The sequence below is a fragment of the Podarcis raffonei genome, chromosome 6 (genome assembly GCF_027172205.1).
Source record: "Podarcis raffonei isolate rPodRaf1 chromosome 6, rPodRaf1.pri, whole genome shotgun sequence".
Classification (NCBI taxonomy): domain Eukaryota; kingdom Metazoa; phylum Chordata; class Lepidosauria; order Squamata; family Lacertidae; genus Podarcis; species Podarcis raffonei.
Window position 1 is genome coordinate 17,860,669 of NC_070607.1, and position 23,678 is coordinate 17,884,346.

The following is a 23,678-nucleotide window of genomic DNA, read 5'->3' on the forward strand; positions in this document are numbered from 1 at the left end:
TAAGAACTTTGCTTCAGGATGAAAACAGAAATCATGCTCCGGCAGCGCGGCAGCAGCAGAAGGCCCCATTAGCTAAAGTGGTGCTTCAGGTTAAGAACAGTTTCAGGTTAAGAACGGACCTCCGGAACAAATTAAGTACTTAACCCGAAGTACCACTGTATCTCAAAAGGTGATAGACACATTGGAATTGATAGGATCTACTAAGCAGCTGGAATAAAAGTTGTACAAGGGACTCATAATTTTCTCCCCATTCCTGATATTTTCTGTTAGAGAAATTACATTTTCTGTTAGAGAACTTGCTGCATTACAGCCATTTTTTAGGGATTTAAACCACCATATTTTGTTAATCAACACCGTGAATTTGACTGTGCAGTGAAGAAATGCTATTATTATCAGCTTATGTCCCTTGTTCAGTTAGGTAGAATTGTGTGGTCCCAGAGGCAAAACCAGGTGAATAAAAATTACCAGGTGAGTAAAAATTGCCAGGTGCTGAAGACTAGCTGCCAGGGCTTTTAAACGTGGACACAGAATGAGCATGGATATGGATTTTGCAAGCAAATGCAATTACCAACTTGCCTCATTCCTAGGGTCTACATGCTGTATTTATGCTTAGTAGAGAACATCAGGTGCTGCGTACATAATAATGGAAATCAATTCTTCAAATGAACTTTATTTGAAATGCCTAACTTTGGCACTGCAACTGTTAGCAAATTTCATATATTAAGAGGAATCTGCAAAGGACTGATACACATGCATAATAACACATCGCCCAACGGGTAATCACAATGACTTGTGGCTAAATGCACAAACTGCTTCTGTAAGAAAAGGGTTAAGAGGTGATATGAAAGCTCTGTAGAGAATTGTTTCATACAGGCAAGCCATTATGCTTGCTGTGTGATGCACATGTGCTTGTAAGAAATCCTTACAAAGACATGTAATTTTACCAGTAGATATAATACTGGTATATGGTGTTCTGCTCTCCATGGCATATGGATGAATCCTATATGTTATACATATGACATATATTGTGCAGACAGACTATAATTCAGGAAGAGCATGCATGTTGCATGCAGAAGGACCAATGTTCAATGCCAAGCATCTTCTGTTAACGGTAAAGGTAAATACGGGTGGTGCTGTGGTCTAAACCACTGAGCCTCTTGGGCTTGCCAATGGAAAGGTCTGCGGTTTGAATCCCCACTACGGAGTGAGCTCCCGTTGCCCCGTCCCAGCTTCTGCCAACCTAGCAGTTCAAAAGCATGTCTGTGCAAGCAGATAAATAGGTACCGCTGTGGCATGAAGGTAAACGCTGTTTCCATGCACTCTGGTTTCCGTCACGGTGTTTTGTTGAACCGGAAGTGGTTTAGTCATGTTGGCCACATGACCCGGAAAGCAGTCTGTGAACAAACGCCAGCTCCCTTGGCCTGAAAGCGAGATGAGTGCCGCAACCCCATAGTTGCCTTTGACTGGTCTTAACCGTCCAGGGGTCATTTACCTTTTCTTTTTCTTTTTACCTTCTGTCAAAGCAGAGGTTCCCAAACTCATTTGGCCTACCACCCCTTTTTAAGAGAAAAATTACTCAATGCCCTCCAAAAATCTACCTTCTTTAAGCGAGCAAATGAAGATGCATTAACAAATTTGCATTCTTTTTTGTATCAATATGTCTACCTACATCCTAGGAAAAGGGACCCCTGACCATTAGGTCCAGTCGGGGCCGACTCTGGGGTTGCGGCGCTCATCTCGCTTTATTGGCTGAGGGAGCCGGCGTACAGCTTCCGGGTCATGTAGCCAGCATGACTAAGCCGCTTCTGGCAAACCAGAGCAGCACACGGAAATGCCGTTTACCTTCCTGCCGCAGCGGTACCTATTGATCTACTTGCACTTTGACGTGCTTTCAAACTGCTAGGTTGGCAGGAGCAGGGACCGAGCAACGGGAGCTCACCCCGTCGCAGGGATTCGAACCACTGACCTTCTGATTGGCAAGTCCTAGGCTCAGTGGTTTAACTCACAGCGCCACCTGCATCCCATAAAAGAATGTGTCAGAAGTGGGATCTCCATCCTACAACACAGTAAAGAAAGATGAAGTTGTGAATAGGCAGACAAGCTATGATCCACTTCCTGAGCCTCGGTGAAGCTGAAAATGGTTCACACAAGCCCAGGAAAACCCCTGGCCTCCAACATGAGGCATGTTCACTGTCCCACAATGGCGCCCAACCTGGTGGCGTCATTACATAACAGGTGGAACGGTTTTTCAAAATTTCCTTCTCTTCTTTCCTTATGCTTCCACCGCCCCCTTATTTTTATTCAATGCTCCCCCCAAGTCTACTACTGCCTCTCTGGGTCCTTCCAGTGTCCCCCAGGGGGTGGAGCACTGTGTTAAAGGATCAGGTAGCAACAGACACAGAAAGACCACATCCAAATAATGGGACTGCCACATGCAGTCTTAATGGTACTATTTCAGCAGGAAACATTTTCCCGAGCAGGCAGGATTTGTTCAGTGAATGCTATTTCGATTGGAAATATGCAATGCACTACCAAGAGGCAGCTTATGTCTGATCAAGATTATGATGGCTCACTGACTTTGCTCACAGCGTAAAATTAGGCGATATTCAGATTCTAGTGTGTATATAGAAATTCATTCAAGCCTGCAGCATACTTCATATCCCCTCCCCTCCATCTTATCCCCAGGAAGTCAGTCAGCAATCCATTTATTGGAAGGGAATTCAAGCATGGCAAACTTGGATCTAATAGCTTGCCTTTATACCATATCCCAAAATTTACATAAGCAATTCTGTAGACAAGGTTGGATACTTATGGCAGAAATACCTCTTTTGTTGTCGTTTCCCCAATGAAACTAATTTATGCTCATTTTTAAATTGTTCTTTCCCCCAAAAAAAAAATTATGCCCAGTGTTCTGCCATATTCTCTTTTGGCTGTGGATGTGCCCATTACACTCAGATTGACCTTGGGCAGAGTTAACAGGTCTTTTCATAAATTTCAGAAGACCATGACTGCCAGGTTCTCTCTGGACTGTGAATATACCCAATTCAGACTCAATTGACCTTAGGCAAAGTTATCAGGACTTTTCATAAACGTCAACAGGCTATATAGCTAAAACAGATTTATTCTTTTGTATATCCCAAGATACACAGTCTCAGTATACTGTAGAATAAACTCTTTCTGTGCCACAGTTTAGGGGGGGAAAGTTATGCTAAGCTACCATCGGTGCTATTTTTCTAGAAAGAATGGTGTTGGAACTCACCATGAACACCTCCCTTGTTCTCTTAGAGGGGCAATAGTGCTCACCTGAGAGGTGCCAGAACTGAGTTGCAGTGAGTTCTGGCTCAAAAAAAGCCCTGGCTCAGAGGGAATGACAGCATCCTCACCAATTTTGTGACAGCCAGGAGAGACCAACTGTGCAAGCTTAATCATTTATAATTATATGTAAGTCCTCTTGAATTCAGTGGAGCTTACTCCTAGGTAAAAGGGGTTAGGATTGAAGATTTAGACGGGGGGGTGGGGAACTGTGGGCATTTCTATAATCCTAGGTTCAAACCAGTATCAGATTAGGCAGTGGTTGAAGAGGAAATAACTGTAGTGAAGTAAAAGGTCTGAAAAGAAAGGGAGAGAGGAAGTGAGAAACTAAGGGATGAAATGAAAATGTCGCTGATGGACTGGCTCATGTTACCTAATCGCCAAAGAAACCACCGAGGCAAACTCATACGACCCGGGACAAGCACATGGGTCCCACCTGCCGAAAATCCTACTGTGAAAGGTAAAAGATAAAGGACCCCTGGACAGTTAAGTCCAGTCAAAGGGAGCTGCGGTGCTCATCTCGCTTTCAGGGTGAGGGAGCCGGCGTTTGTCCACAGACAGCTTTCCGGGTCATGTGGCCAGGATGACTAAACCACTTCTGGCACAATGGGACACTGTGATGGAAACCAGAGCACACAGAAACGCCATTTACCTTCCCGTCACAGCAGTACCTATTTATCTACTTGCACTGGTGTGCTTTCAAACTGCTAGGTTGGCAGGAGCTGGGACAGAGCAACAGGCGCTCACTCCGTCGTGGGGATTCGGACTGCCAACCTTCTGATCAGCAAGCTCAAGAGGCTCAGTGGTTTAGACCACAGCTCCACCCGCATCCGCGTGAAAGAAGGTGAAATTAAGGTGAAGAGATCTGTGCAAGTGGCCCTGCTGTGTCATTCCGAAATATAGACACTCATCTGAAGAGAATGGGATCTTGCAATGGACAACTGGTTCCTACATCACTGGCATAATGTGAGAAGATCCGGTTTGCCTGTAGATTATTACTATTTAATTTGAGTTTTAGATAATGTCTAGAAATTATTCCAACAAACTTGACAGATCCTGAAACTGAGGCTCCAATGCTTTGGCCACCTCATGAGAAGAGAAGACTTCCTGGAAACTGCCTGATGTTGGGAAAGATTGAGGACACAAGGAGAAGGGGATGACAGAGGACGAGATGGTTGGACAGTGTTCTCGAAGCTACCAGCATGAGTTTGACAAAACTGCGGGAAGCAGTGGAAGACAGGAGTGCCTGGCATGCTCTGGTCCAGGGGGTCACGAAGAGTCGGACACAACTAAATGACTAAACAACAACAATAACATGCTTGGAGAGTTAAGTGCCTATCAGTTTGGAAGCAAATGCGGCAACCACCAAAAGAAGGTTGTGATTTCTATAAATTCAGTAAAGTTATGTTTTATAAATTTTAAAAGAAAAAGAAAAAAGGATTTGAGGTTCCAAGATTCTATGCCCTATAGAATTTGAGGGCACCGTGACAAGAAAGTTCTAGTGTACTGCATTTTATTTCAAGATCTTGAAAGGAACCTTCTTGAATGTTTAAGGCAGAATGGGGAAGTGTTTCTGTTTGTTCCCAAATAACAGCCAACTCAAACATTACCTCAGAAGTATGGCTGAAAACAAGGCTTTTTTGTTGTTGTTTTTTATGTGGCCAGAGTTCCAAATGGCTCTGGTAACATTTCTGTCTTCTTCCTCTGGGAATCTTCCTGATCGTATCCAAGAGACAGCTCCCTAGCTGGCATTAGTAATGGTACTTTCATGTACAGCCACCAGCTGCCCATGTTCATAGGCAAGGATGAGCTGCTAGCAAATTCACACACACACTTTTGTTGTCTCTTGTAGCTGAATTTCCCTTAAAGGTTTTGGGAACTGAAACAGCAGCAAGAAACATGTGCTCAGACAAAGCCTAGCAGCTTCCCCATGTAATGTGTTACACATGTAGCATGGTTCGCAGGCATCTGCAGAAATTTAAAAATTGGTTATTCAAAATTATGGCTCAAGTTCCAACAAAATATAGCAGAATGAGAGATGGAACTACAGGGCTTCCCATAGGCTTTGCTGAGCAAATAGCAATTTTTGGTTTCTCCTCTCTTTGCCATTACAGTTGGTTGTTAAGAGAACACTGTAGCTGTAGAATTAGTGTTTGGGTTTGCTGTTTTCCTCCTCCCTTCCAAGCTCTTTTCCTCTTGCATTCAGTCTTTTAGATTGTGAGCCTGTGGATATGTAGCATCTTGTTACTGATATGTGTAAGCTGCTTTAACTAAATCACAGTACTGTAGATAAAAAGATTGAAATGATAACTCAAGTCTGTATACTGTTCTTTCATGTTTTTTTATTATTATTATTATTATTATTATTATTATTATTATTATTATTATTTTACTGCTAGAAATATAGATGTCCTGGAAATAGAGAAGATTTAACTCAGTGTTATAGCAACTTTTGTCCCCTAAGGCAAGGGCAAATAATTCCAACAGAACTGCAGTTATCACCCAGAAGCAAGTAATACACAGAGATAGAGGAAGAAGTGAGCACCAGGAGAGGGAAGAATGATACCGCTAACCTCTTAAAATAATCACATTCACAAACTACCTGAACTTTGGAGCATTGAGTCATTATTTACCGAAATCTTTATCTAGTTCCCGTAAAGAGGTACTTTCATTCTGTGTTGACACCAAACCTCTTGCCAATCTTTTTCTTTTGCAAGTACATCTTTCCTAAGTGTAACATTAAAAAAAAACCTATTGGGGGGAAAAATAAATTGGAGTTCTTCCTCAATGACAGGAAATAAGACAAAGGGGGAGGGCATTAAAACTAGAAGGCTTACTAAATCTTTGCAGTAAAGCATGAGACTCTAAATCTCAAAGGTCATGGGTTCAAGCTCCACATTGGGCAAAATATTCCTGCATTGCAGGGGGTTGGACTTGATAACTTTTGTGGTCCCTTCCAACCCTAAAATTCTATGAAATGTGCACCTCAGAGTGAGAAAAGGAATGCCACAGAGACAGAAAACAAGAACACAGCTGAATCAGAATGCACTGCCTGCTTCTAAAAGTTATTCAAAAAGGTCATTTGAGTAAAATATGCTTTCAGCAGAAATTGCCACACCTGCAGATGCCATAATGAATGATTCTGAACCAATTTCTAGTGATGCTTTATGACGATTACTAGCCAAAAGGTCTAATAGACATGTGTCAATAACAAATACTCTTGTTTCTATTGGCAGCAGTAGATGGTGAGAGAATTACCTGGTTCAGAAAATAAGTTTTGTGCAGCTGGTAATGATTGGAAGCAATACAAAACTAACATTGTTTCCCCTCAAAGTTCTTCCGAAGCTCATAATGGAAAGCACATGAGCACAGTGTGCTTTGCCTTCAAGCGTAAATAAATATTTTAGTCAAAGTCCTGGACACCAGTTTCTGCTGAAATATAGCTAAGCAAATATGTTTGTGGTGGTAGGATACTCAAAACTCCAGGGACCATGAGGGAACAAACAACCTGTGCATCCCATGATCTGGACTAACAATATACCTTTCATCAGAAGCTCTACAAACTTATCTCCTAACCTATGTTCTGTCTCATGTCTTGCTGTAAGCTACAGTTTAGCTTACAGTAAGATGTCTGTCTGTCTGTCTGTCTGTCTGTCTCTCTTTCTCTCTCTCTCTCTCTCACACACACACACACAAACAGATTTTCCTCTTGAACTAAAGTAAAGGTAAAAGGACCCCTGACCATTAGGTCCAGTCGTGACTGACTCTGGGGTTGCAGCACTCAACTCGCTTTATTGGCCGAGGGAGCCGGCGTACAGCTTCCGGGTCATGTGGCCAGCATGACTAAGCCGCTTCTGGTGAACCAGAGCAGCGCACGGAAACACTGTTTACCTTCCCGCCAGAGTGGTACCTATTTATCTACTTGCACTTTGACGTGCTTTTGAACTGCTAGGTTGGCAGGAACTGGGACTGAACAATGGGAGCTCACCCCGTTGCGGGGATTCAAACCGCCGACCTTCCGATCGGCAAGTCCTAGGCTCTGTGGTTTAACCCACAGCGCCACCCTTGTCCGGTTTTAATTGATACAGAGACTTCTGGAAGGTGGCATTTCTTCTTTTTCCTACTGAGAACATTTCCAAATTGTTGTCTCTATTCATACATGAGTAACAGAATTCAAAGAGCTATGATTCTCTTCCAGAACTGGTTGTCTCTCCTAGTAACAGTCAATATACAATGGGATATGGGTTCAGGCCTTGGGATCAAATGTTCCCATTCATAGGAAGTTGAGATAGACTGGGGCGGCCAGATTGCTTATCATGTAAGCTATTGCTTTTTGAAACCCCCCTTTTCTAAACAAGTATTAAAATTTGCAAGAGCTCTGTGGCATGACCCATGCATACAAACATATTTCTGCAGCTCTAATTTGTCTCATTTTTACCTCTCTTCCACCAAAAAGAGAAAGGCATAAGGATTATGGGAAATGGGAAAAATCATGTGCACATCCCACATACAAAAACAACTGGATCATATTTGATCATCTTTGTGGGATGAAGACTGAACCATGACTGTGAATTGCAAGCCAACTCTTTCATTTCAGCACATGTAGACTAGTGTGGGAAAGGGAGCACATCTGAAATGAGTCCTTATCATTCATTTATATTTCAACAAAACATTTTGCCATAACATTTTATCATCTCATTAGCAAGCATGGATTTTTATACCACACATATGTATATATGCCTTCCTCTATAATAACAACTGGTGAAGAAAATTAATGATTTTAAGAAAATTAATGCACACGGTAAAGTTTGTTCTGTGTGGTACGGTGCCATTCCCACAAAGCCTTCTTCAAAATCTGTTACTAAGCATATTAAGGAAGATGGCAAAATCATTTTGTTGCTTTGGGGAAGCTGGATGTTCAGTGATTGCCTTCAGATGATAGCAAAGTTTTCTTTCATTCTCAGTCCTTGGACAAATGATACTCACAACCACTCTTTCTTAATAGCAACAGCTCTGGTTTCCTCTTCTTCTTCTTTTAGAAAGTGGAGATCTTCAAAGCTAACAGCGATCTATGAAATATCTTGATACTGAAAAGATACATCTGAAAGCTAAAGTGATGGGAAACATGTTATCATGGAGCAATTTCTACTGCATCCCGTGCAGCTCTCCACACTTGGCACTCCAGATCTGAAACGTACAAAAATAAAAGGCGCCGCATTTGCAAAATGTTCTCTAGCCCGATATGGGAGTGGGAGATGTTCTGATAAAAAGAACATTCGTGGCGTTTTGTTGGGCACTCAAGCCCTGCAATTTGGAGAACGTCCTCAAGATAAGGGATATCGGTGACAGCCTTCGCTGTGATTGTTCAATCTCTTTGCTGTGTCAGGCAAGGGTCTATTTCAGTGTGAATCATCCAGGCACAGCTTCAATGGAGAGGCTGTTAATCCAGCCCTTGGCTTTTGTTTAGATTGTTAGGGCAGTGATTGAATATGATCCAGCTAAAATTAGTCCTGATGAAAGCAACCGAGTAACTTATTTGTGGAAAACTTGATAGTTTTTCAGAGGAGATGGTCACAAGCAACTGTTATCTGGATTTGTGGACTTGGTGCGCAGCTGTAGCATCTGTTTGTTGCTATAGGATTGATCAGCTCTTCGTTCTGGTGCAAAGGTCATGTGCACATTAGTGTTTACTGCAGCTCCAGGGTGCGTCCGCCACCGGTGTTTGAAGCCGAGTGCACATGCCGTTAGACACCATCCATATGCATTCTGTAGTTTCTTGAGAAATCCTTCTGTTTGATGCATTTCCCATTAAACCAGGTTCCATTGGATATCAAAACACACACTGCAGTTAAGCTGAGAGTATGTATGTTCAAGACAATGGCTGCACATATGCAGATAACAGCAGATGAGAGCTTATTTGAATAGGAGCAGGTGTCAGGGAGCCAGCCAGCAATAAATCACACTGAGTATGTGAAGTTAACTCTTTATTAGAAGATGCAGGGCCTATTCTGGGGAGCCAGGCCTAATGAGCACAGCAACTCTTCTCAGTAGATCTTGCTCCTATGGGGCAGTTGCACTTCAAGACCCCCAACCACCCCCAAAATATAAATACACAGTGACATGGGATTTTAGTTTAAGTTACTTGGCAAAATTTAGGCCATAACTTTATTGAATACAGAATGTGAGTGGTATTGGCTTAGGCATTGGAATCATTCAAACTATATCAGACTCCCGCCCGCATCGCAAGGAATCTGATAAAAGGGTGAAGCACCGCCAGAGGGAGCCCCGCCGATGCGAACCAACTCGAGTTCACCCCCGGTGCCCCCTTGGGGTCGTGGTATGGCACTAGCCCTTACCACAGGGTTTTGCACAAAACCTAGGCCAACCCCTGATTCCTTTAACGGAATACCCTTGAGCTTGGAGGGGCAGGTGATGGCCGCACCTCCCCTCCCCACACATTGCTGATCCAATGTATAACCACCCAACCTGACAAAGCTGTGGCGATTGTGATGCAGTAGGCGAAAACCAGATGGCTCTGCCAATCTTCTAGATGGAAAAAATTCCTACCAGGCCCTCACTGCAAAACAGGTGACCAACAAAGTCCATAGCAAGGCCAACGCACCAGATAAAGTGGGGGTGGGTGGGTGATCCGCTGCGTGAAGGCAAAGAGGTCCAGGAAACATCGCGCAGGGATTAAATAATGTTTCGCAGTCACCCCCAAGTCAAGCCATTGGCTTTAGGGACCAAGTGACTGTGAAACGACCAACCAGTGGAACAGGGTATAGCTCTGCCCACACCAGGAGGTAGGAGATGCCTGGGGGCCCGAGCGCAGCACATACCCTCCTTGTAGAGGATTTGTGGAGGCTGAAAATCTCCACCTTCTCACAGCTGCCCAGATCTCTTCTTTGTTTGTTACTATGTTATGTATCTTTGGTTTTCTATATATATCATAATCTGTCCTGTGAAGCACGCGGTTGGGCTGGATGGTCTTGTGACCATGTCAGCACATGGAGGGGTTCATTTCAATCTCCCCCATCTAAGTGAAGAAGTACAGAAGGCGTGAGGGGGAGAGTGGAAAGTGGGGCTTTTTTTGCTCTGTGCTCCATTTTTCTCCCCTGATGGAAGGGAGGAAAAGAGGGAAGTGGTAGATGTTTTCTGAAAAGGGCAGAGAGAAGCACTGCATCCTTCAGAGAGCTCATTTTCTAATTTAAACAGCAAAGCTATTTATAATCTCCCCAAGGAAGGAAGACGAGAACTGCCCCTAAAAATCGATAGAGAAATCCAAGATTTTAAATGTAGCTGGGAAGGACCACCAGCACAACAACCTCATTGCCCTTCAAAAAGTAGTCAGAAAGAGAAAAGTTCCAGCTCTTTGTAATTCAGTTCTTAATTGAGCACAATTCTAAACACGCCTATTCAGAAGTAAGTCCTAATGAGTTCAGAGGAGCTTAAACCCAGGTAAGTTAGTCCTAGTTCTCTTGGTCTTGTGTCTGTTAGTGATGAACTGCAATGCAAACATAAAACAAAGACTACTAAACTCCACAAAATGACATATTGTTGACCTCTGAGGCCACGGCCACACATTAAAATGCACTGGAGTTGCCAAAAAGCAATGACAAACCTAGACAGCATCTTAAAAAGTAGAGACATCACCTTGCCAACAAAGGTCTGTATAGTAAAAGCTATGGTTTTCCCAGTAGTGATGTATGGAAGTGAGAGCTGGACCATAAAGAAGGCTAATCACCAAAGAATTGATGCTTTTGAATTATGGTGCTGGAAGAGACTCTTGAGAGTCCCATGGACTGCAAGAAGATCAAACGTCTCCATTCTGAAGGAAATCAGCCCTGAGTGCTCACTGGAATGACAGATCCTGAAGCTGAGGCTCCAGTACTTTGGCCACCTCATGAGAAGAGAAGACTCCCTGGAAAAGACCCTGATGTTGGGAAAGATGGAGGGCACAAGGAGAAGGGGATGACAGAGGACCAGATGGTTGGATAATGTTCTCGAAACTACCAGCATGAGTTTGACCAAACTGCGGGAGGCGGTGGAAGACAGAAGTGCCTGGCGTGCTCTGGTCCATGGGGTCACGAAGAGTCGGACACAACTAAATGACTAAACAACAACAACAACGAGTTGCCAATTATAGCCAGATTTTTACTTGCCTGGTCTGTACCACGTTGGGATCTAACACTGGACAATTCCAGGTTCTTCCCAACCGATTGGTGGAAATGCTATTCCAACGACAAGGGTTGAATCGGAATGTGGACTGGCTTTCCAACTGTACAACCAAATAAAAGTTGCAGTCTGCCCCAACTCACAAATGTGTATTTGCTTTGACCATTCCTGCCATGCTTGCAACCATGACGTGCAACTGCCTCACAACAACTGGCTACTCAAAAAGGCAGCCCCAACAAGCGGAAAGCCTTCAAACCACAGGAGATCAGTCAGAATCATGAAGATACTGGTTTTTACAGCCAATTTTAGGCATACTGATTTAAGTGCTAACTTACTAGGGTAAGTGAGGAGGGTGAGCTTCAGAAGTGGGGAGACTTCTGCACTGATAGAGGGTCTCCATGCACTTTAAAGGTAAAGGTACCCCTGCCCGTTCGGGCCAGTCGTGTCTGACTCTAGGGTTGTGCGCCCATCTCACTTAAGAGGCCGGGGGCCAGCGCTGTCCGGAGACACTTCCGGGTCACGTGGCCAGCGTGACGAAGCTGCTCTGACGAGACAGCACCAGCGCAGCACACAGAAACGCCGTTTACCTTCCTGCTATAAAGTGGTACCTATTTATCTACTTGCACTTAGGGGTGCTTTCGAACTGCTAGGTGGGCAGGAGCTGGGACCGAAAGATGGGAGCTCACCCCGCCGCGGGGATTCGAACTGCTGACCTTCTGATCGGCAAGTCCTAGGCACTGAGGTTTTACCCACAGCGCCACCTGCGTCCCTCCCATGCACTTTAGAACTGCCATTTTCCACAGAAATGGCAACACTAAAGGCAGAGCTAGCATACTGGTCCGCATACCAACCATTGAATGTTTACTTATCCCCTCACCAGAAGGCCTGAAGAAGGCTTATTTCTTTCCAGAATCAGAGCGATCACTGGACATCGTCAGAAAAATTAGATTAGATTACCGTCCAACGTTTTAAAACCCGAGGCTTTCCTTTATTCCTCTCACAATTTAACTATGAAAAAACCAGACTACAAGGCAGTACTCAAATTGCCCTGAGTACATTGTTGTTGTTGTTGTTGAATGGCAGTATATTAAGTTATCATAATAAGTAAGTTAGTAAGTAAGCAAGTAGGGATGATGATAGCAACAAGAGACAACAAGCAGTATTATTTCCAGAGCAAACAAGCTAAGCTAACGATCACTTTGCAAAACTCTCGACCAAAACATAATTATGTTTTGCAATATGAGCGGAATAGCTGTTAGTCACACAGCTTGTTTGTGTGCATCAGGGCACGCACACAAACACACACATTTAAAAGAAAATACTCTGCCTGTTATGACTGAATTAATTGCATGACATGACTGAGACCTTAGCTGGCTGACTGATTTATCGTCAGCTGCAGCCGTCTCTAGGCTTTGATGCCACAACCACTGGTGACTCCTGCTCTCTAACTGACTTGTACCCTTGCACCACCTAGATGATGTAGCTACCGTATTTTTCGCTCTATAAGACGCACCAGACCACAAGACACACCTAGTTTTTGGAGGATGAAAACAAGAAAAAAAATATTCTTAATATCAGAAGCCAGAACAGCAAGAGGGACCGCTGCGCAGTGAAAGCAGCAATCCCTCTTGCTGTTCTGGCTTCTGGGATAGCTGCACAGCCTGCATTCGCTCCATAAGACGCACACACATTTCCCCTTACTTTTTAGGAGGGGAAAAGTGAGTCTTATAGAGCAAAAAATACGGTATATATGCACAACAGTTTTCTTTTAAAGTAGGCAAGCATAGGCTTCTAAGGGCAGATTCATATTCTACCCCAAATGCTGTTTCCTTATGGTTGCATATAATATCAACGTTAGCAACATACAATATGAAGAAAAATTATATTTATATTATTAGGTTTTTGAATATCCAGATCTTTTTAAAGCACCTGTGAATGTAACAACAACAACTTATTTATACCCCGCCTATCTGACTGGGTTGCCCCATCCACTCTGGGTGCATATACAAAAGAATAATAAAGCATCAATCATTAAAAACTTCCCTGTAAAAGGGAAAGGACCCCTGGAAAGTTAAATCCAGTCAAAGGTGACTATGGGGTATGGTGTTCATCTCACTTTCAGGCCGAGTAAGACAGCGTTTGTCCACAGACAGCTTTCTGGGTCATGTGGTAGCATGACTAAACCACTTCTGACATAACAAAACACCGTTTACCTTTCTGCCATAGCAGTACCTATTTATCTACTTGCACTGGCGTGCTTTCAAACTGCTTGGTTGGCAGGAGCTGAGACAGAGCAATGGGAGCTCATCCCATCACAGGGATTCCGATCGGCAAGCTGAAGAGGCTCAGTGATTTAGACCACAGTGCCACTCGCTGCCTTTCACCCTTTTAAAATTTACCTTTTTTACCTTTCCCCCCTATACAGGGCTGCTTTCAGATGTCTTCTAAAAGTCAGGAAGTTGTTTATTTCCTTGACATCTGATAGGAGGGTATTCCACAGGGTGGGCGCGACTACTGAGAAGGCCCTCTGCCTGGTACCCTATAACCTCACTTTTCAAAATGAGGGAACCACCAGAAGGCCCTTGGAGGTGGATCTTAGTGTCTGGACTGGATGATGGAGGTGGAGACGCTCTCTCAGGTCTACAGGGCCAAGGCCGTTTAGAGCTTTAAAGGTCAGCACCAACACTTTGAATTGTGCTCGGAAACATACTAGGAGCCAATGTAGGTCTTTCAGGACAGGTATTATATGTCTAGCTGCCACGTTCTGGATTAGTTGTAGTTTCTGAGTCACCTTCAAAGGTAGCCCCACACAGAGTGTGTTGCAGCAGTCCAAGTGGGAGATAACCAGGGCATGTACCATTCTGGCTAGACAGTGTGCAGGCAGGTAGGGTCTCAGGTGGTGTACCAGATAGAGCTGATAGACAGCTGCCCTGGACCCAGAATTAACCTGAGCCTCCGTGGACAGCTGTGAGCCCCAAATAACTCTCAGGCTGTGCATATGGGAGGAGCTGATGATATGGGAAAATTCACTATCCTGATTTGGAGTTCTGGTGCCAACTTTCCACATGATCTCCACACTTTATGCATTACTTGAAAAGCATAAGGCACAGCCATAGGGGACCGGCATCCTTGCCACTCAAGTTATCAATTAAAATTGAAAAACCATCGCCATGGAACCTTAAGGTATATATGCAGATCTAGATGTCTATATTATAGCACAAGACCAGTGGAAGGATCCTGATTGCTGACACCATTTCATAATGCACACTTGCACTGGCAGAGCAAGAACAATGCCGTGCTATAAACTTTTATCTGTATTTAGGAACACTGATCCTTTTGAAGCTATAGAATAGAATCTGGCCAGGATGTCATTAAAGATCAGAACTGTACCCAAGGTACTATTTTTATTTCAGAGTGCTTGCTACGCACCATGGAAAAGGGAGAGTAGAAATCAAAGCTTGAAGTCTGGTATCCTCCTACATTTATTTTCCTCATTCTTTTCACTTCACGTATATTCCTGTTCCAAACCAAAGGATGTATTTCTGATGGCATGGCCTGCCCTGCTTGCTTTAGGAGGAAATGAGAAGCATCAATAGGACTCTGTCTTTTACTCCTGCCCAAGACTGTTCTGAAACTGCAGCGTAGCTGACTGCCTGGCTGATGATTCATGGGGAAAGAATACAATTCCTCTTTACTTTTCTGCAGTTTTGCCAACACAACGCAACAATTGTAACGCTAGAGAAAGGGGGTCATTTACTACGACTGTCAAGAGGAGTTGATGGAAGATGCCCTATTTATAGAAGCACAGTAACAAACACAGCTTGCACTCTGCAAGCATAGACATGCCCCCACTTCTGAAGCTTGTTAAAACGCTCACAGCATTAAAATTGTTAAATATACTGTTTGCCCCGTTTTCAGAATTGCATCCTAGAATCACAGAATCATAGAGTTGGAAGGGACCATGAGGGAGAACCATATACAGTCTTACCTCAAAAGTCAAACAGAATCCATTCCGGAAGTCTGTTTAACTTCCAAAATGTTCAGGAACCAAGGCGCGGCTTCCGATTGGCTGCAGGAAGCTCCTGCAGCCAATTGGAAGCCACGAAAGCCGTGACAGAGGTTTGGCTTCAGAAAAACGTTCACAAACTGGAACAATCACTTCCGGGTTTGCAGCGTTCGGGAGCCAAAACGTTTGTATCTCAAGACGTTCGACTGAGTGCCCCTTGAGTTTGTTGGAGGAAGATTGCAATTGCATGAAGTGCAATTTTGTGCACATCTTATTCTACCCGTCTCCAACGAATGCCCTGTTTAAGACAGTGTTGTAGTTCAGACATTAATTATGATATCCTACCCAGAGTCGGTCACGACTGGACCTAATGGTCAGGGGTCCCTTTACCTTTACCTTAAGGTAAAGGTAAAGGTACCCCTGCCCATACAGGCCAGTCGTGTCCGACTCTAGGGTTGTGCGCCCATCTCACTTAAGAGGCCGGGGGCCAGCGCTGTCCGGAGACACTTCCGGGTCATGTGGCCAGCATGACGAAGCTGCTCTGGCGAGCCGGCACCAGCGCAGCACACGGAAATGCCGTTTACCTTCCCTCTATAAAGCGGTACTATTTATCTACTTGCACTTAGAGTGCTTTCGAACTGCTAGGTGGGCAGGAGCTGGGACCGAGAAACGGGAGCTCACCCCACCGTGGGGATTCGAACCGCCGACCATGCGATCGGCAAGCCCTAGTCGCTGAGGTTTTACCCACAGCGCCACCCTACCTTTACCTTAAGCAGGGCTTAAATCACAGTTTTCTCAGTTTGGATGACACCAGAAACTATGGTTTAACAAACCTTGCAACCCTTCTCAAAGCTTCGTGTGTGAAAGACAGCTCTCAAATTTACAGAATGATTACCAAGAGTTCCCAACTAATATGTGGGAATGAAGCATCAGTCCCAAATGTTGTCTTACATGTAGATTTACTGCACTTGTATAGCACCTTTCTTCCAAGGAGCAAAAGGCAGCATACTGTACATAGAATCTTGGAACGGTAGAGTTGGAAGGGACCCAAGGGTCATCTAGTCCAAACTCCTGCAATGCAGGAATCTCAGCTAAAGCATCCATGGCAGATGGACAACCAACCTCTGCTTAAAAACCTCAAGGAAGCAGAGTCCACAGCCCCTCAAGGGAGACCGTTCCACTGTCAAACAGCTCTTACTGTCAGAAAGTTTTTCTGTATGTTTATTCAGAATCTCCTTTCTTGTAACTTAAAGCCATTTGTTTGAGTCCTACCCTCCAGAGCAAGAGAAAAGAAGCTTGTTCCCTCTTCCATGTGACAGCCCTTCAGATAATGGAAGATGGCTATGATATCTCCTCTCTATCGCCTCTTTTCCAGGCTAAACATGCCCAGCTCCTTCAAGTGCTCCTCATAAAGCTTGGTTTCCAGACCCTTGATCATCTTGGTTTTCATCTAAGTTTTCAGACTTTACACCCAGGCTATTGCGGACAACCACTTTGATCCCAAATAGTTCTTCCACTAGCCCAATGGGAGAGGGGGGCTATTTCTCTCCCCCATCTCTCACCACACCTGTAAGTGTATCTGTGAAAGCAGCGGCAGAGAGGAGGAGATGGTGTGGAGAAACTAGTTCACTAAAACATGACCTCTACACAATTCCAGTTTGCACAAGTTCCTGGAAGCAACTGCAGGGAAAGCTGTTGGCTTATGAACTGCTTACTGGTTTGTGCTGTTCAAACTCAAATCCGTCTATAAGATCAGGCTATTTGCTTCCCAGGTAGCCCAAACTGAAAAAAAGCCCCTACACAATTACGTACAGTAAGAATATCACAGTTCCTCTAAGAAATTCTGAAGACTAACAGCATGATCCTAGCCATGTCAACTCAGAAGTAAGTCTGCTTAATTCCCTGGGGCTCTTGTTGTTGTTGTTTAGTCGTTTAGTCGTGTCCGACTCTTCGTGACCCCCATGGACCAGAGCACGCCAGGCACTCCTGTCTTCCACTGCCTCCTGCAGTTTGGTCAAACTCATGCTGGTAACTTCGAGAACACTATCCAACCATCTCGTCCTCTGTCGTCCCCTTCTCCTTGTGCCCTCCATCTTTCCCAACATCAGGGTCTTTTCCAGGGAGTCTTCTCTTCTCATGAGGTAGCCAAAGTATTGGAGCCTCACCTTCAGGATCTGTCCTTCCAGTGAGCACTCAGGGCTGATTTCCTTCAGAATGGATAGGCTTGATCTTCTTGCAGTCCATGGGACTCTCAAGAGTCTCCTCCAGCACCATAATTCAAAAGCATCAATTCTTCGGCGATCAGCCTTCTTTATGGTCCAGCTCCCACTTCCATACATCACTACTGGGAAAGTCATAGCTTTTACTATACGGACCTTTGTTGGGCTTACTCCCAGGTAAATAGGATCAGGAGTGTAGCTTAGGGCAAAAAAACTATTGAAAGTGTTTCTTTGAGAACTCAAGACTGGGTGGGAGAGAGTTCAAATAGGCCTCAACATCCTGCATACATTTATTGATGTTCAGAGGCTGCTTCACCCTGGACCCATAGCAAATGAACCCACAGGACTCAAAAGAAGACCACAGTTGAAACCATTCTTAGGGTAACCTGTAAAAGCATATCTCATGTTGAATGTGTGTGAGGGGGTGTTCTCCAAATCCTTAGTGTTAATAGGCTCGTATTTACTTTATCTTAAAATTTATCAGGGATTAATTCATTTTACTTAAGATATGCATGCTTCAGACTGCACAAATCTAAACTAATGGCTAAGGGACTGAGCTGCAACCTTGAAAGCCATCCATGAATTCACTAGGTGGCCTTCGGCAAGCCACTCAGTCTAATCTATTGGCACCATATTGCGTGTTACAATATGGTGTCAATAATACCAGTCTACTTACCGAATGATTGAGGCAATGTGTTTTGAAGACCCTAGAGTCCCACACAATGGCTGAATAATTATTATTGCAGAGAAACAGATTGTTAGGTCCAGGTCCTCATTTCATACAGTGTTTTAATTTTACCTGGTCCATGGAGACAGGAGAGCAGGAACAACACAAAAACTCATCACGGATGCACAGAATTTGGAGTGAAATAGAATAGGACAAGAGCAGAGCTTTCCAATGGCCCAATTTCTGACCGCTTATTTTCCCAGCCAGCATACTGGGGGAAATAGTAAGGGGTGGATGGCAGTTTCAGACCAGCTACAGTGTGCACCAATGTCATGGCTACACCTGTCAATGTGGGGGTAAGGCAGGAATGCTGGTCCCAAACTTGGCTAAACCTTGAGTTGACATTCCCAAGACCCCTTAATGGTGTCCTTAGTGAGAAGTCGAGAGCTCACCTCAACTTACCTTCTGCTAAAGATCTTGCTCAGAGCCAACCAGAACAATTGTGACAAAAACGGAGAGCATTTTAAATGGATCAATGAGCACTGCTGTGGGGGAAGGTGAAGCCCCTACTCTGCTGATCGTATATCGAGTAAATTCAGCTGGCATAGTTGATTTGTCTTTGGTCAAATGGCAAAATCCAGAAAGACCAAGCTGACCAGTTGCACTGGAAATGTACCCCAAGGTCTCCAGCAACCCTCATCCTTGCTGAGGAACAGGATACACCCGACCCCACCCCCCCAGTAAACAGAACCCCAGGGCTATCTATGCTTTGCAGGCTGAATTGATAAAGAAAATTCAGATATTCTTAATTACTGCAATGGCTCTGCAGAGTGCAACAAGCAAATATCAGCGTATGTGTGAGAAACTGTCCGCAATATCGATATTTGCTGGCTCTGTGGGTTAAACCACAGAGCCTAGGACTTGCCGATCAGAAGGTCGGCGGTTCGAATCCCAATCGAATGAGCTCCCATTGCTCGGTCCCTGCTCCTGCGAACCTAGCAGTTCAAAAGCACATCAAAGTGCAAGTAGAGAAATAGGTACCGCTCCGGCGGGAAGGTAAACGGCGTTTCTGTGCGCTGCCCTGGTTTGCCAGAAGCGGCTTAGTCATGCTGGCCACATGACCCGGAAGCTGTACGCCGGCTCCCTCGGTCAATAAAACGAGATGAGCGCCGCAACCCCAGAGTCGGCCACGACTGGACCTAATGGTCAGGGGCGCACGGAAACGTCGTTTACCTTCCCGCCGGAGCGGTGCCTATTTATCTATTTGCACTTTGATGTGCTTTCAAACTGCTAGGTTGGCAGGAGCAGGGACCGAACAACGGGAGCTTACCCCGTTGTGGGGATTCGAACCGCTGACCTTCTGATCACCAAGTCCTAGACTCTGTGGTTTAACCCACAGCGCCACCCGCGTCCATCCCTTTACCTTTACCTTTATCTAAAAATACAAACCTAACTTTTGGAAAATCCAAAGGAACAGCAACATAAACCAATGGCAGATCTGCTGAGGGTTGTTTTAAGGCCAACTGAATATGATTTCAATTAATATTGCAGGCTGTTGCAGACGGATTCGTTTCCTTAGCAAACAATTGTGTTATAGGGTGTGTTTTTCCCCCTTGTTGCTGTTTAGTCTCTTTCTTTTCCCCTGTCTGGAAGGGTCATAACAGGGACAGAATAATTTGGTGCATAATGAGCTTCCAGATGCTGAAGGCAGCAATAATTGCTGTGGTTCAACTTGCCATTTTCTCCATCTTTTTGTGTCGGCTACAAAATGCAGGCTGCACCTGAACGTCATGTTCCTCTCTAAATAGTTCCGTTCTAAACAGCTCTCTTCTCCTTGTCAGTCACAGACCATGGCTTGCTCTCAAATGCTTTTGTTTCCCACAACCAGCCAGGCACTAGCGTGGAGACCTGCTTCATATTCTATCAACTGCTTGTGTAATGTTAGAAAGAGAATCAGATCCCAGAGAATATCAAAGGACATGCTCACCAAAGAATACTTAAAGCTGTGTTTCACACAGCAATTAATGCCACACCAAGACCCCATCTGCACTATACATTTAAAGCACTATGATACCACTTTAAACAGTCATAAAGGTAAAGGTAAAGGGACCCCTGACCATTAGGTCCAGTCATGACTGACTCCGGGGTTGCGGTGCTCATCTCGCTTTATTGGCCGAGGGAGCCGGCATACAGCTTCTGGGTCATGTGGCCAGCATGTCTAAGACGCTTCTAGCGAAACCAGAGGAGTGCGTGGAAACAGTGTTTACCTTCCCGCCAGAGCAGTACCTATTTATCTACTTGCACTTTGACGTGCTTTCATATTGCTAGGTTGGCAGGAGCAGGGACCGAGCAACGGGAGCTCACCCCGTCGTGGGGATTCGAACCGCCGACCTTCTGATCGGCAAGTCCTAGGCTCTGTGGTTTAACACACAGCGCCACCCATGTCCCTAAACCGTCATGGTTTTCCCCAAAGAATCCTGGGAAGTATAGTTTGTTAAAGGAGCTGAGAGTAGGTAGGGGGGATCTCTATTCTCCGTACAGAGCTACAGTTTCAGAGTAGCTAATCCCTCTCCCCAGCAAGCTCTGTGAACTCTCATTCTGTCAAGGGAATAGAAATATCCTAACAACTTTCAGCACCCTTAAACTACTGTTTCCTTGATTCTTTGGGGGCAGCCGTTTAAAGTGGTATGATAATGCTTTAAATATATAGTGCAGATGAGTCAGGCTACTGTCCTATTGGTACTGTGGAAGAGCTTGTAACAGAACTAAACACATATTTTCAATAAAATAAGTAGAAATGCAAAACAGTAACATCGGGAATGTTTATCAGGACTTTCTGACTAATTAAGAAATGTAGTATAAATATTAGATCATCACTCCCCAAACTTCAGAGCATGGAAAGTCACCCCCCAAAAATATAATTTGGCATGATTATTTGGCTTTTATGATTGTATTATAATTTTGAATGTTTTAATGGATTCATTGGATTGTTAAATTGGAAAACTTAATAAATATTATTTTTTTTAAAAAAAAGAATAAAGGCAAAACAGTACGGTGCAAAGTGTATACAGAAAGCAACAGCTAAGTCTTAGATTTTGCTTTTCAAGTTTCACATTTGGGGTTCCGGATGTTTGGTAGGAAGAAGCTTCAAACCATCAAATTATAGATATAATGATCTTCCGAAATGCTTCCTGCCTGTTCCAGCCAAGGTTGTTTATAACATTTAGCTCCACTCCCACGTTGAAGATGTATGACAAATAGCTTTCCCCTTTTCAAGGGTCTTAATGGGCTCTGTCCTATGCGTGACTTCTCTGAACTGGATCTGTCTGGAACATAACAAGCATCATTTGCAAAACAGCGAGTCCTGCTTATTCGATGATTAGAGGAATCTCCTTACATAAGCTGCAGGGCTGACATTTTCTTTCCTACTGCAACCAAACATATAAACACCCTCCTTCCCCAAACTTTTGCTACCACAAAATACATGCCTATAAAAAATGTAATAAAAACTTTTTTCTTGAAACAGTGTAAGAACGGAATTTCATTACTACTAGTAACATCACCACATACTACTTACCATGTAAAGATAAGACACAGCAACGTAGATATTAAAATCAGAACTTGGTTAAACATTGCAGACTGTGTGCGTTGAATGGCTCTATGGAGATCATTCTAGATTAAAAGAAAAGAGATGCATAATGTTCAGAAATGCTTTTTATATTAAATATTAAATATGCCACAACTCATCTAACTTTTGTCAGTATTTCATATGCAGATATACAATCTGGATTCCATGTTTTGAAGCACTGCAGTACTGCAAAGGTTCACATTTTATTTATATATGAAATCTTATTTGCCTTTCTACTGAGGCATTCAAAATAGTTACAAAGAAATACAGTGGTGCCTCGCAAGATGAAATTAATTCGTTCCGCAAGTTTTTTCTTCTTGCGAGTTTTTCGTCTTGCGAAGCACGGTTTCCCATAGGAATGCATTGAAAATCAATCAATGCGTTCCTAGGGAAACCGCCTTCAGACCAGGTCCGGGGACAGTCTGTCCCCCGACCTCTTCTGAAGGCTGGGGGGGGGGCAAGGACTTCTCCGCTGTCCCGGGGCGATCTGAAAATGCTGGTGGGCGGCAGCGAACGCTTCGCTGCCGCCTGCCAGCATTTTAAAAGCTCCCAGGACAGCGGAGACTTCTCCGCTGTCCCGGGGCGATCTGAAAATGCTGGTGGGGGGCAGCGAACGCTGCGCTGCCGCCCGCCAGCATTTTAAAAGCCCCCGGACAGCGGAGACTTCTCCGCTGTCCCGGGGCGATCTGAAAATGCTGGCGGGCGGCAGTCCAGGACCTCTTCTGAAGGCCGGCGGAGATTTCCCTATGGGCTTTCTTCTTGCAAAGCAAGCCCATAGGGAAATTCGTTTTGCGAAGCACCTCCAAAACGGAAAACTCTTTCGTCTTGCGAGTTTTTCGTTTTGCGAGGCGTTCGTCTTGCGGGGCACCACTGTACAGCAAAAACCAGCATACCCTTTTCAAAAACAAAGCTCCCAATCAATAGAACAATCACTCTAAAATACAAACTGATGCAATAAATTACAGTAAAACCAACCAGTCTAAATTAAAAGAATCAAATAATCAGATTAAAAGTCTTTTGAAATAACAACTTCGGCTTCAATCCTGTACATACTCACTGAACTCAATGGGACTTACTTCTGAGTATACACGTAAAGGATTATGTTTTTGGACTGGCAACCAACAAGAAAGAGTGCTAAGCATGGATTAGGAGCCAAGTATAATTGGTATTTGCTCAAGAAACCATCAGCTCCAACAGTTTGGAGCCAGAAAAAAAATAACCAATGAGGCAAAGGGATTGATGCTGGACCAATAGTTTTATTATAAACATAGGCAAGGCACTTGTTTTCCTGAGAAGTGAATCTAAGTAAACCACAGGGAGGTAAAACAGAAGGCTGCAAATTCCAACAATAAAACTACTTCAGCATTTGAATGGAAATTCAAAAACCAATTAACCTGGTGTATTTGGATTTAATCCAATTTACTCCCATCCATTTTCAGTGGCACTTCACAGGCTGGAATTTAGGTGTTGTGGCTTAAGCAGACTAATGATCTAGGTTTGTGATTTGTACAGATAAAAGTACAGAGTTTTGTTGTCATTTTTCTTAAATAAGTCCTTTCTTATACTTACAATCATATTCTCCAACGCATGTTTGGCAAGCCAGCAATTTAAAAACACTGGGATAAATAAGTTTCTTAATGCAGGGCAGAAAATCTGAAGGAGAATGCAGAA

At 44.1% G+C, this 23,678-nt stretch overlaps 1 protein-coding gene across 8 annotated transcripts in view; it reads right to left on the reverse strand.

The window, feature by feature from the left end:
• Positions 1-23,678, reverse strand: part of KCNT2 (potassium sodium-activated channel subfamily T member 2) — a 222,285-nt gene that overhangs the window by 94,172 nt on the left and 104,435 nt on the right. For all 8 annotated transcript variants that reach the window (XM_053391460.1, XM_053391459.1, XM_053391457.1 and 5 more), the window contains 2 exons: positions 23,577-23,660; positions 21,957-22,051 (listed from right to left, as the gene is read on the reverse strand). In XM_053391460.1, the coding sequence (XP_053247435.1) occupies positions 21,957-22,051; positions 23,577-23,660 (179 nt within the window). The remainder of the gene's footprint in view (positions 1-21,956; positions 22,052-23,576; positions 23,661-23,678) is intronic.